This window comes from Morus notabilis, unplaced genomic scaffold (assembly GCF_000414095.1).
Source record: "Morus notabilis unplaced genomic scaffold, ASM41409v2 Scaffold306, whole genome shotgun sequence".
Lineage (NCBI taxonomy): Eukaryota > Viridiplantae > Streptophyta > Magnoliopsida > Rosales > Moraceae > Morus > Morus notabilis.
In genome coordinates this window covers 374,040-387,238 of record NW_010359946.1, presented here as the reverse complement: position 1 = coordinate 387,238, position 13,199 = coordinate 374,040, and the positions used below count along the sequence as shown (strand labels likewise).

The window sequence follows — 13,199 nt, the reverse complement described above, 5'->3', positions numbered from 1 at the left end:
AACGGTGTTTGGCACAATAAAAGTAAAAAACGGAAATGAAAACAATTTTTTGGTTTAGTGTAAAATGAGAGAGAAATGAAAAACAACTTTTAGTTGTTTTTCATTTTTTATTTTCGTTTTCTCCTCTCTCGAGCAGAGAGAGAAAGAGAAAGAGAGAGAGACATTAATGGGTTTTTTTATATTAAAAACAATCTCTTGATAAAACTACCAAACACAATTTCAAAAATGATTTCGGTTTGAGATTGAAAACGTTTTCATTTTCATTTGCATACAAAAAATAAAATCATTTTGGAACGAGTTCTAAACGCACCCATTAAATAGGGTATAGAAAAAGTATCTTAGTTGGGATGTGGGAAGCATTAATTTAATTTGTGAGATCTTACACTACTCTCTCACTTAAAATAAAATGAGAAATCATATAATATCTTTTACATTGCTCAATTTTTATAAATTTTCAAAATTAGACTATATAAGAGGAACTCTAACTATACTAGACATTTCATGTTTATAGTGAAAATAGCTAATGATTTAACTTTTTTTTGACTTCTCTCCACTCCAACCATTAGCTAAATGGTTAACTATTTTGACTAAAGCATTTTTCACTAGCTAAATATATCTAGTAAGAAGTGGCTAGCTATTTGTTCTTTTTATTATTTTATTCTTTGTTTTGACAAAAAAATAAAAGTTAAAAAAAAAAATTTATATTTTAATCTCAAAAAAATATTAAAATTATATGTGGTTAATTAAAATAGAGAGTATAATTAGAGTGACTCACTAATAAATCTAACTCATCAAATAATTATTTAACTGAGGAAACCACGTCAACACTGATGTTTATTGCCGTTTGCTTCTAGCAACCACCCCATTCAATATTGACCATTCTTTGTGAAATAAGATTAACAATATATATGAAAGGAGAAAGAAAATTGCGTAGCTATTATTATCATATAGGCAGCTCATTTTATTTCATCATATAACATAAAAAGCTCAATCACTGAGTAATCGAGCCATTTTGTACAATACTCAGGAGACTCATTACATATAATAGCTAGCGATAACTAGGTACTCATCATTGAAGCAAACTAGCTATATATCTAGAATACTCCCAGTTTATTTTGTCTAGGGCCACCATTATTTATGTCATCGTACTTTAGATGCGAGCAACTTCCGAGAAATGCGTTTGATCATACCAAGAATCTAAATTATCTCCATAGCTCACACCCAACATATCACAATACCTCTTATAGTACCCAATACTAGCAGTAATAGTATTGGTAATAAGGCCATTTTGATATCCAGAATTTTTTATTATGTTACCAATCACATATCCAGAATTAGCATTGATGAGAATATCATGGCAGGAAAGTTTATTGTCGTGTTGAGTCATCCAAAACCATATGGCGGTCTTAAATGATACAACTGGGTCTGTAGCCACCAAGTCCGGATTGTTTATCAAATCTAATCCAAGAGCTTCACCGGCAAGTCCGTAATTGTAATTGCTGCAGATATAGTAAGCACATACATATGTCAATTAATGTGTAATCCAACTCTAAATTAGAACCACCTAGCTAGAAACATTTTCTATGTAACCAAAATATTTAAACATATATAGTAACATGGTTTTTATCCATCCAAGAACTTATTCCACGTGAAATGTGTCCATCCACAATTTCACAAAATTTTAAGAGATAGGTTGAAATTCTAATCGTGATAATATAATTGAAAATTCTAATCTTGATAAAAAGAGATGTTATGTAAGATTCCAATACGTAGAAGAATTTTCAGCAGTAAATAAGACATAACTAAATAAATATGTGTAGAAATGAAGTGTTGTACTACTCGTGAATAGTAATTATTATTATAATAATTAAATGTCAATTTTGGAATGAGACACTTACTGAGTGAGTTGCACGGCTCCTCGACTATTATATTGTTTGCCAGAAGGACATGGCCAATGAGCAGATGTACAATATTCATTGTCATTCCCATTAGTGGTCTCATTGATATGACAATATCCCCATGCATATGAATCTTGTGAATCAAAACGTTGGCCTACACATAAAACATGCAAACATTAATGTACGTGTCAAAGTGATAACAAAATTCTTAAAGAAATAACAAATTACTAATCTAACGAGATAATATCAATAGTACTGCAAGTATTGATGATAATTGTTTTTCATCAACCGACTCAAGATTACCATGTCAAACTGTTAGGGTTTCTGTTTGTCAAGTATTGTTTGATAATTGTTTGAACCTTTTAAAGATTTAAATTTGTATCTTAAAAGAGTAACCTGTTAAGTGAGAATTTGTCTTCATATGTTATTAATTTTAACTAAATAATATGGGTTCGAATATATTTCACCCTTTACTATCATTTGTAAATTAATATGGATGTTGTCCAATAATGATATTGCATATCTTCAACCATTGACTTTAGATTATTTACGGACAAATTAATTTACCTGCTGTTGCTAGAGAGGTTTGAGCAAAGAAAGCAGCAAGCTCCCTCTTACGGGTTGTAATATCACCAGTAGTACCAAAATGAGGGAAAGATGTAGTAGCAATGATGAAAGCATCATAACTGTAAAATCCCTGACTTGGACAATCTTTCGTGTGCTTAAACATTTCATCGAAAACGGATTTACTAATGATCTTGCTAATAGCATTATTGCCATTTGGAATTAGAGCAGAAAGGAGAGAATTCCAACATTGGTATTGGCAGCTTGACCCTCTACAATGAGCGGCTGTACTGCCACACCAATTATGGATACTACAACACCTTCCTGGATCACATGGAGGGTTTCCGAGGGCTCTTCCACATCGGTGATCGGGTCTTTCTGGGCCGATTGGAGGAGGCGGACTTGGTGGAGGCGGACTTGGTGGAGGCGGACTTGGTGGAGGCGGGCTTGGTGGAGGCGGACTTGGTGGAGGCGGACTTGGTGGAGGCGGGCTTGGTGGAGGCGGGCTTGGTGGAGGAGGAGGTGGGCTTGGCGGAGGTGGTGAACTCCAACATTGGCTTTGGCAACCTTGATCAACGTCACAAAAGATGGCAGTGGTACCACAAAAACCCCAATGGCTACAACACAAGTTGCCATGGCATAAGGCACCTTCTGCATCCCTTCCACATTGTGGCTCATCTGCAGAGACAATTTCTAGCAAAAAAACAAGAGAGAAGATGATTAAAAGAGTTCTAAACTTCATTTTTCCCTCCTTCTGCGAGAAATTTTTTGAGGCTGTTAGTGGGCTTAATGCAAGTTCTTTCATGGTATTTATAGACTATCTTGTGGGTTGGTTGTTTATATTACGTACGCCAATCATACTCATCCTACTATATTTATGCATTCTTTTAACTCTACATTATGCATCTTTACATTACTTTTTTTTAACCCTCCAGAACAATATAGTATTTAAGGGCTTGTTTGGTAAGTATATTTGAACCATAATTTGGATTCCTCTAGTGGTGATTGAAAGTGGATGGAAAATTCTTATAGAATTATATTCAGATAATGAGTTATTTATTTATTTATAGTAGAAGCACATATTGGTAATATACGTTTTTAATACAAATATAATGGTTGAAAAATATAATCTATTAGAAACTCATTTTTTATGGCATTACCGTAATTTTTTTCTTTTTTGAATGACTTACCGTGAGCATTTGTAGTAACGTTATTTGCATATTTTCTATTGGCAAAATTTATTATATTCACCTACCAATAAAATATTATTATCCACGTGTATATGTATGGTCTTACAATTATGGACTTTGTCATAGCGAATTACTTTATGAGAAATAGTTGAACTTATCCTGAGTTTAAATTTTTCTTAATTTATAGATAAAGGGCCTTATCAACAGGTCCTTTTGTCCCACACGAAAATAATTTTTGCTTCATGTCCCCAATAATGTTTCATGTCTTATATCGTAATAATTGCGAAGGGGTTCATTTTTTTAATATCAGATTTACAACTCATGCAACGTAACAAAGTTTTTATCAGTTATTTATTTATAAGTTGCTGTGTAGGGGGTTTTTTTTTTTTTTTTTAATATCACGGTAAGTACATGCTCCTCTTTTTTTTAATGAACTATGAGAGAATAACAAGGTTCACATACTTTTAACTCTTCCCATCCTTTGTCAAACTCAAATTTTATTAATAAATAATAATGAAAAATACAAATTATATTCCAAGAAACATCACTAGAAACAGGAAACTAAAAACCAGCAACAATCTCATTGATCCTTTCTTCCGAACACCTCCAAGAACAATATTTATTCCTATAACCCCAAAGAAAGCGAAAACACAATCTAATCCAAAAATTAGAGACCTCCTTAAAAAACCTTTCCCGTAAAACGTCATGACGAAATCCATAAGTAATCAACGGCAGCTCTACGAGCAAAACCACTACGACGGCAGACCTTCGTTATCTCAAGCAATAAGATTCCTACAAAAAGATGGAGCATTGAACCACCGGGCTGCTTCCTGTGTATGAATTCCTTCAAATGCTAATTCATCAGCTACTTTGTAGATTGCATTATATTCTAAACAATGGACCAAGTACGTACGTGCACATTAGCTATATCTAAAACTGATTTTTTTTTTTTTTTTTTTTTTTTGTTGAGAATTTATCTAAAACTGAATTTGAACTATATTTTTGAGTCTCAAATAGAAAAAAAAAAGTAAAACAGTAACTGTAATCTTATTAATGTTACTTTTAACTTATTTTGTTAAAAAAAGTTAATTTTATTTTTAATTACTTGTTATAATCAATTAGTGTTTTGTAGTATAGAAATACATGATAAATCATGATTATGTATATAATATATTCCTAAACTATTTTAGAAGTTTTATTTTGGATTTTAAACAATAAAATAGATCAATAATACCTTGAAACTAATTAATAACTTGTTACTTCACTATTTTTTTTTAAATATTGCTTAACATTTTGATGGAAGCAGATTATGACAGGACATTTGCTTTTGAGATCAGTTTAGATTGGGATCATTGGTACAGTAACTTCTTGGTCAAAATGATGACAATTTACCCTTAAGTTTTAAGTGTGATTAAGTTATAGAATAGAAGTCATATTAAATTCTTGGTCATATACTTGTAATGCCTTCTTATGAGCTACGAAAGTTAAAAAAAAAGAAAAAAAAAAAAAACAATTTTGATCTTTAAAATAATTTTTTATGTTTCCATTGGTTTGTTTTTGCAAAAGTTTAAAAGATGATCATCACTTGCAAGACTTACTTTTAGTCAATTGTATTTCGATTTATTAACGCTGCTAGACCCTGAATTATAACCATTATGTCACTTTAATAATCTGAATTATAAGCATTATGTCACTTTAATAATCGATCTTTTAATTAATTCATGAACTTTGATTAATTTTTTGACATTCCTGACACTAAAAGTAACGAATGATTTCTTAAGTAGGCCATAAACACTGCACACTCAAGGTCAGCAAGCCCTCCGTACAATAGAGCTGGGCGTGGTGTTTGGTGCGTTTGGAATTAATTTCAAAATAATTTTCTTTTTAATAAAAAGAAAAATGAAATTGTTTTCAGAATTATTTTAGGACCGATTCTAAAATTGCGTTTGGTTAATTTTTTAAGAGATTGTTTTGAGTATAATAAAAAAGTGAAATCGTGTTTGGTTATAATTTTTAATTAATATATTATAATATTGTAATAAGTACTAAAAAATGAAAATAAAAAAGGAAAAATAACTTTCAATCTTTTTCTAATTCCTTCACAAAAACCATTCTCACTATGTTCGTTTACATTTTCGTTTTCAAAACATTTGCTAAACAAAAGTCGTTTCATTTTCATTTTCAATTTTTACTTGTCAAAAGAAGTGAAAACTGTTTCCAAAAACGGTTCCAAACATGCACGTTATTTCTCGCAATTATTGTGTTTTGTTAAAGGTTTTGCTTTTGAGGTAAAAATTTGGATAGTTTGTTGATTCATTAGATTTTTTGCTTTTTTCATTATGTAAGGATATAAACGTCTTTATATGTATAACAATAGGTATTTTTGTATATAAAATAATAAGTAGGTATTTTTACATTTAAGATGCTCTAAATAGACACTTCTGTAAATAACAAAAAAAAAAAGGACCTTTTTATAGAATGAAACTCGGTTTGAAGTTTGATTTGATTAGCAAATAGTAATACTAATCTCACTTTCTTCATCAATAATTAACAAGCTTTCAAATCTTTACATGGAATAAAAGTGTATATAAGGCAATGTAATCTATCTCTCTTACAAGATAACGGTAATGCGGCTAAACACATTTTTGGCTAATTTCAGAATATAAAACTACCAAGATGAAGATGGATCCAGACACATAAACTGATTATTTCCAAACAAGGTCATAGAAAAAATTTTCAAGAGGAGATTAAAACGGTTGAAGATTGATTCAGGCCATGGAATTTTTGCAATAGTTGAAAGTTTATAATATCTATAATTAATGTCTTTTAGACACTGAGGAAAAATAATTTATTTTTCACGCTATTCTAATTTCTTTAGTTGTAAATTTGTTATGAAATCTTGTTTTGTTCATACTAGTTTTTCAACGCGGTCCGCGCGTGGGTAAAATCTTATAAAAAATTACTCATATGTATTGCCTTGTGTGAGTCACCTAAAAAATTTATTACAGGAACTCATTTTAATTTTAAACACTCAATAATAGAAGAGATTAAAAAACAACTAAAATAGATGTTTTATATTCGAAGAGGTGCATTTAAAAACATTATATTTCATATTAAAATAGAACACACTAAAAGAAATGTTTTTATCTAAAAAATCAAATAGAAAACTAATTAGGATGCACATATGGAAAAGAAAAAAGATGTTTAAGTAAGAGCATATTTGAGAATAATTATTTCAGTAGTTGAGATATTTTCGAGAAAAAATATTTCAGTGTAACATCAATATGGACAATAATGTAAATAAAAGTTAAGTAAGGGTGGGTCAAAGAAGAAAGTAAAAAAAGCAAAAAAAAAAAAAAAAAAGAAAAGAAAAGAAAAGAAAGAGAGAGGAACAAAATGGCAACCACGTGCCATAAGGTGTGGTGAAGTAAACTTTACAGCGTTTATAAATGTTAGATTAGGGCATACATAGGTTGAGGCTCGTCCATTTCACTAATTTAAATTATAACTTAATGTTTTATTATAGTATTTTTTCTTATAAAAATTTAAATTTAATTTTTTTATAATATTTTCTCACACATGAATTCACTTTTTAACTTAAATTCTCAACTCAAATGAGTGAAATGAACGAGGTCTAAGTAAAGTCACATAGAGCAGCACATGGACCAACGTGGATGGAGATAAAATGGAGTTTTGCTCTTATATAAAAATAAATAAATTGGCATTTTGATTGCATATTATGTCACATGAAAAAATATATATTTATATAAATATATATATATATAAAGGACATATTTAAGAAAATTTTAGTTGAAACAATACTGGCTTTTAAATTTGAACACTTAATAGTGGAAAAAATATATATAATTATAAATTAAACGAACATGACTTAGGATAAAAAAATAATATAAAGATAATTTTTGATATGATAAGAATTACACTGAAAACAATGAAGTAGAGACGAATTTGAAAAAATTAAAATTAAATAGGAATACATGTGAAAGAAATTACTTTTATTAGAATATAGTGAAGAACAATATAATTTTGAAAACAAAAGTAAAAAATTAAAATGTAAAAAAATATTAACAAATTTTAAAAATTAAAAAAAGCTAGACATTTAAAACTAAAAAAAAAATAAAGATACAAAAAGTAAAAAAAGAAAAAAAAAGTAGAAGAGGAGCTGCCACATAGGAAAGAGCATGGGCTCTTTTAAGTATAGAGAGATAAATATAGATATATGTAAGCTGATCTATTCTTGATTCAGAATTTCATGGTTACTATGGTTTAAATATGGAAGTTTTTTGTATAAAAAAAATATGGCAGTTTTTAATTTTTACCAAATAAGTGTTATGTATTGACGGTGAATAAGGGCTATCAAGAAAGATTCCAAGAAGCAAATGAACCTTGACACTGTTTTCCGCTAAGTAGGAAAAAAAGAGGAAAAAAAAAAGAAAAAAAAAGAAAAAAGGAAAAAAGAAAAAAAAAAAGAAAAGAAGATTAATAACAAGAACAGAAAAAGACAGGAAAAAAAGATAGAAAAGTAAAAAAAAAAAAAAAAAAAAAAAAGGAAAAAAAAAAAAAAAAAAAAAAAAAAAAAAAAAAAAAAAAAAAAAGAAAAGAAAGAAAAAAGAAAAGAAAAAAAGGCTATCAAAGGCATCATAATTTAAAAAAAAAAACAAAAGAAATTTAAAAGAGTATCACATTCAAAGGTGACAAATGATCCTAAAAGAAATTTTAATATCTAATTCCTAGTATTTAAAACAATTACAATACATAAAATACATGCACGGGATCCCTTTCTGTGTAAACTACTATTTAAATATTTTTTTCTACAGTTTTTTCTCTCATAAAAATTAAACTTATGTTCAAACCTATAAATCAAACAAGTCCAACATTTTTCTTAACCAACTGACTTTTAGGAGGGAAAAAATAGAATTATCACTCAAGACAGTAAAAAATATTATTTATGTCACTCTACTCTAAAATTAATAATTGCGATGACTTAAATTTTTTAAAGTGACATAAAATATAAATATAGATAAAATCATGACAAATCATGTACTTTTTTCTTATGATTACTCTAAAAAGGAAAAAAAAAAATCAAAAGCTAAATAAGATAGTAGATTTATTTGGCGGTGTCTTGAGCTAAGTTCATTAAACAAAACCTAAGACCTCTCATAGCAAACATATATTTGACAAGTAAATTCTGCACAGTTTTCTCATAAATTACAAGGATAAGGGTTTAATTACTGGTGATATCATAATCATCATTTCTAAGTTTTAACTATAACTTCGTTAGTATAGGAGCACCTCAGCGACTCTTTGCATAAATAAAATTCTGGGACCTACATATAGCAGATTAGAAATAGAATGTCAATCCTAACTCCACTGATAATTTTGTTTACCGATTAATTAAAATAAATGTTTATTTACTATGAGATTCATATCAATTTTAAGCCAATGGCTATTTAATTATGCACAAAGATATTTTAGTTAAATATATAAGACCCATATTCTTAAGTTTAATAAATGGTAAGAAAGGAATTGCATTATTTCGGATTCAACTTTCTAATAATAAGTCAAATCCTAGAAAACAAAGATTGCTTCTCTTTCGCACCTATTTAAAATTAGTATTCTTAATCTTAATAAACACTATAAAATTATTTTCAATCGATTTCCTAATAGATAAGTGAATGCTATAAATTTGTACTCTAAATCCATTTCCTATGTGTTTAACTAATTTTGTTGTTCTTTTTTACACATAATTTGGTATTGGAGAGCATAGATGCAGATGTTATATGATCTTTATATCTGTGTGTTAATTTATACTCGCTATTGACATTTTGTTTCTTCAGTGAGAGGGATTGCTTGCTGCAATTCCAGCTACTATACTTCTGTGAAAGTTTTGTCTTAATTCTAGTATTTTTCAGGCTATGAAATATTAGATGGGGTTTTCCCCCTTTCTGAACCTCCATTTTCATATGATTCTGATGCTTGAGGAAGAACTTTCTGGAAAAACGGAAGAACTTCCTGGAAAAGCACTTGCAATCGGCACTTGCAAGGTTACTTTCGAAGCCTACGATGATTGTGTTAGTTTCATGTGGAAGAAAAAGTTTCTAAACATTTCTTGTTAGAATTGGCACTTGTGAATAGGAATTACCAACAGAAAATTAAAAATCGAAATAAAACTTATTATTGGGGAGACACCACATGTGAAACTGTCCCAATACACTTTAGGAGCCCAACTTAACCCAAAAGGTTAACCTATTAGGTCTTGGGTCATTCCATGTATATAAACCATTTCACATTGTCATCCACTTTCCGTATGTGACAACATACACATGCACTTTTTTCAACAATCTCCTCCTCATGTGTGTGTTAATCACCGAGCTCCCCCTGAAATCAAAGTCTCTAGTAGCTAGCACATTTAAGCATCACACTCCAAACGTGAGCCAATTCAAGCATGGAAAAGAGAGCTGAAACAATGCGAGTCCACTAATGCTCCACCAACTCTCCACGGGAGGCAACGTAAGAACTGGAATCGAGTGTGATCGCTTGGCCCATACGAACCATCGGCTCTAGTACTGCTTGTTTGGGAGACACCACATGTGAAATTGTCCCAACACACTTCAAGAGTCCAACTTGACCTAAAAGGTTAACCTATTAAGTCTTGAATCCTTCCATGTATATGGATCACTTCACATTCTCATCCACTTTCTGTGTGGGACAACATGCACTTTTTCCAACAATTTCCCTCTCAAATCAAAGTTTTTAGTAGCTAGCACATCCAAGCATCACACTCTAAACGGGAGCCAAATCGAGCATGAAAAAGAGAGCCGAAACCATGCGAGTCCACTAATGCTCCACCACTTCACATTTTCATCCACTTTCCATGTGGGACAATTAGTTCTTTCAACAGTTATCACCTTATATAATCCTAAAAAACCTAGCTAAAAATCTCCTAACTTTCCATCAATTACCTTTCCTGAGTACTTTAGTAAATACTAGAAAGGGAAACCGATCGCGAGCCTTAACTTTCTTGAGAATGAAGAGTGCTTATTCACTCTAATCAACAATCTCAATTTTGTAATCGTCATTGTGATGATGGCCCAAATCAATCGTTGCAACTCCATTAACTCACACTATTATCATCCAAGTAGAATCAAACACTCGCCTTTCCGCCATCTGATCACTTGAATTAGAGCGTTCACTACTGTTCGATCCCTCATATGTGTGAAATTTCTTGTTATTCATGTCTATCGTACAATGCTCTATGTAATTTGATTTTAAAGTTGCCATTGCAGAAACATTTTCGCTTCCACTTGCGTGCATGTGATGTGAGATCATACAAGATGCGGTCATTGACTATGACTTCTTTTGACTGCATCTTTAGCAATCTTGCATATCAATGCGCGCACGCGCACACATAGAAATATTCAATATATATTTCTTGATGTCTTCTGAAGTGAATTCTCTATTTTTCTCCATATTTCATGCTCAGGCTCAGAAAAAATGCAAGTCCCTCCCACTTCAAGGCGAAGGACTAGGCCTCTGCCTCCTCAAGGATTACTGTGCCTCAACTGTTTCTGACACTAGAAACAAGTTTTAATTATCATATTCTAGTTTATAAATCTTTTTTATTTTGTGATTGAACTCAATGTTTGAATTTGATGTTGGAATATTTTTACGAGGATTTTTATAATCAATAATAATTCGCTTTATTATAAATCAAAGTATTTTAGGGATAATTTTGTTAATGTAAATATATTTATACATGTATGTTAAATATCGGTCTATAATAGGATAGATAACGGTTTATTGATTAGTTTGAAATTTATAGACTCCTTCTCTCATAAGTACTTTGGTCAGCCTATTAAGCCAAAAACCCTCCGTAGCATAATTAATACAAGCTCAGTAAGCCCAAAACTAATTAATCCCTTTATGTTGAGTGAGGCACTTTATATAAGTGCTTGTGGGGTCTATTGTGAGGGTTAATGAATGTGTAGCCATTTTATTTTTGGGGCATTTTGTGAGTATGTGTGGAGAGAGGTTATTGGAGAGGAGAGTTCTATTATTCTTAAGTTAGTTCCACCGGCAACTTTAGATGGCTTAATAGCGATACTAGCGCTTCCGATAGTTAATCCGTGAACTTTTCTCTTTTGACATATCTTAGAAACTAAATAGAAGTAGTCAATTTTCAACGTTTGAGACATGTAAATTACTGTTCTTTTCATGTATTCTAATCCTGGGGGAAAACAAAGAAGAAATTAAGTGCATTAAGTTGGTGGCTTCTAAGAATGTATTTTATTTTATTTTCTTATCACAACTTTTTTTTTTTGGTTTGTAATGATGGCTTTAATGTTACGAAATATAAAAATTGACATCACACAATTCTAAATTATTCAATTATTAAGAAGATATTGACAATAAAAACTCATTAATTGTTTGATTTCATTTATAAAACAAAAATAGACAACATTAACCGAATGTTAATAAAACAGAAATAACAACATTTACCGAATGTTATGTTAATGATTTTTAATGACAGCATATGAATGTCACGGTTTCTAAATAACAATATTGCTTTTATCATTGCCAATAATTCTTGATCACGACATTATTGAAATGTTGTAATATAAAAGCGGCTTTTTCTGTGGTCCCTCGCTATTTTTATGAGAGAAATTTTCCACATCGTAAAAGGTACTTAAATGATTAGTGTAATTTTTTTGTATTATGTGTAACAGTTATTATTTTGGGAACCATAAGTCATTTTAAGCGTATGCTAAATAAAACACTGTCATGTATTGTTCCAGACAAATGTTTATGCATGACTGGATGTGTCTATAAAAAAAAGAACATGTTAGATATACTTCTTCACGATAATCTTATTTAGGTTTAAAACGACAGTCGGTTATGATGGAATAACTGATATTAACAGTAAAAATGACAATCGTTTATTAAGGTGCCTTTTAATATTTTTCATATAATTATTCATGATAGGTATATATGACAGTCGTTTATTGTTATATATTTAAAAACGATTTTTAGTTTTTAAATAGTAACTGTTATTATTCAATATAAGATAATTACGATATGCTTTTAGCCAATTACGATTGGTACATGGGCCCGTTATGATGGCATATGGGTGATTTATCCCTCATTTTTAAAATTGGGGACTATAGACAACTCCTATAAAAGCCTAAAAAATTGAAAATTTTAAGTTGAAAAAAAAAAAAAAGAAATCAATGACATGAATCATCGCTTCTAGAAAGAGTCCCTATTGATAGTTTTAGACGTTTTACGGCTACCCTCATTCAATGACATATTTTAGTTGAATCCCTTCTACGTTGTTTTTTCAATGCCGTCAAAAAGCTTATTTTGTCGTGGTGACGCTCTTTGAATGAGAGAATTAATTCATATAGGTGCTAACCTAGTTAGATGTATTTGACGTTCTTCATTATGCTAGTTGATCAGCACACTATTTCATTTAACAAAATAAAATTATATATAAAAAAAAAAGAAAAACTAAACATAAAAAAAAAAAAAA

General features: G+C 30.2%; 1 protein-coding gene across 1 annotated transcript; it reads right to left on the bottom strand.

Moving 5' to 3' along the window:
• Positions 1-940: 940 nt before the first annotated feature.
• On the bottom strand, positions 941-3,222 carry LOC21412808 (mulatexin). The gene is made up of 3 exons (XM_024163964.1): positions 2,466-3,222; positions 1,899-2,052; positions 941-1,499 (listed from the first exon to the last, which is right to left on the bottom strand). The coding sequence occupies exons 1-3, from the start codon at positions 3,202-3,204 to the stop codon at positions 1,151-1,153; spliced, it is 1,242 nt and encodes a 413-aa protein (XP_024019732.1). The 5' UTR covers positions 3,205-3,222; the 3' UTR covers positions 941-1,150.
• Between the last annotated feature and the right edge of the window lie 9,977 nt (positions 3,223-13,199).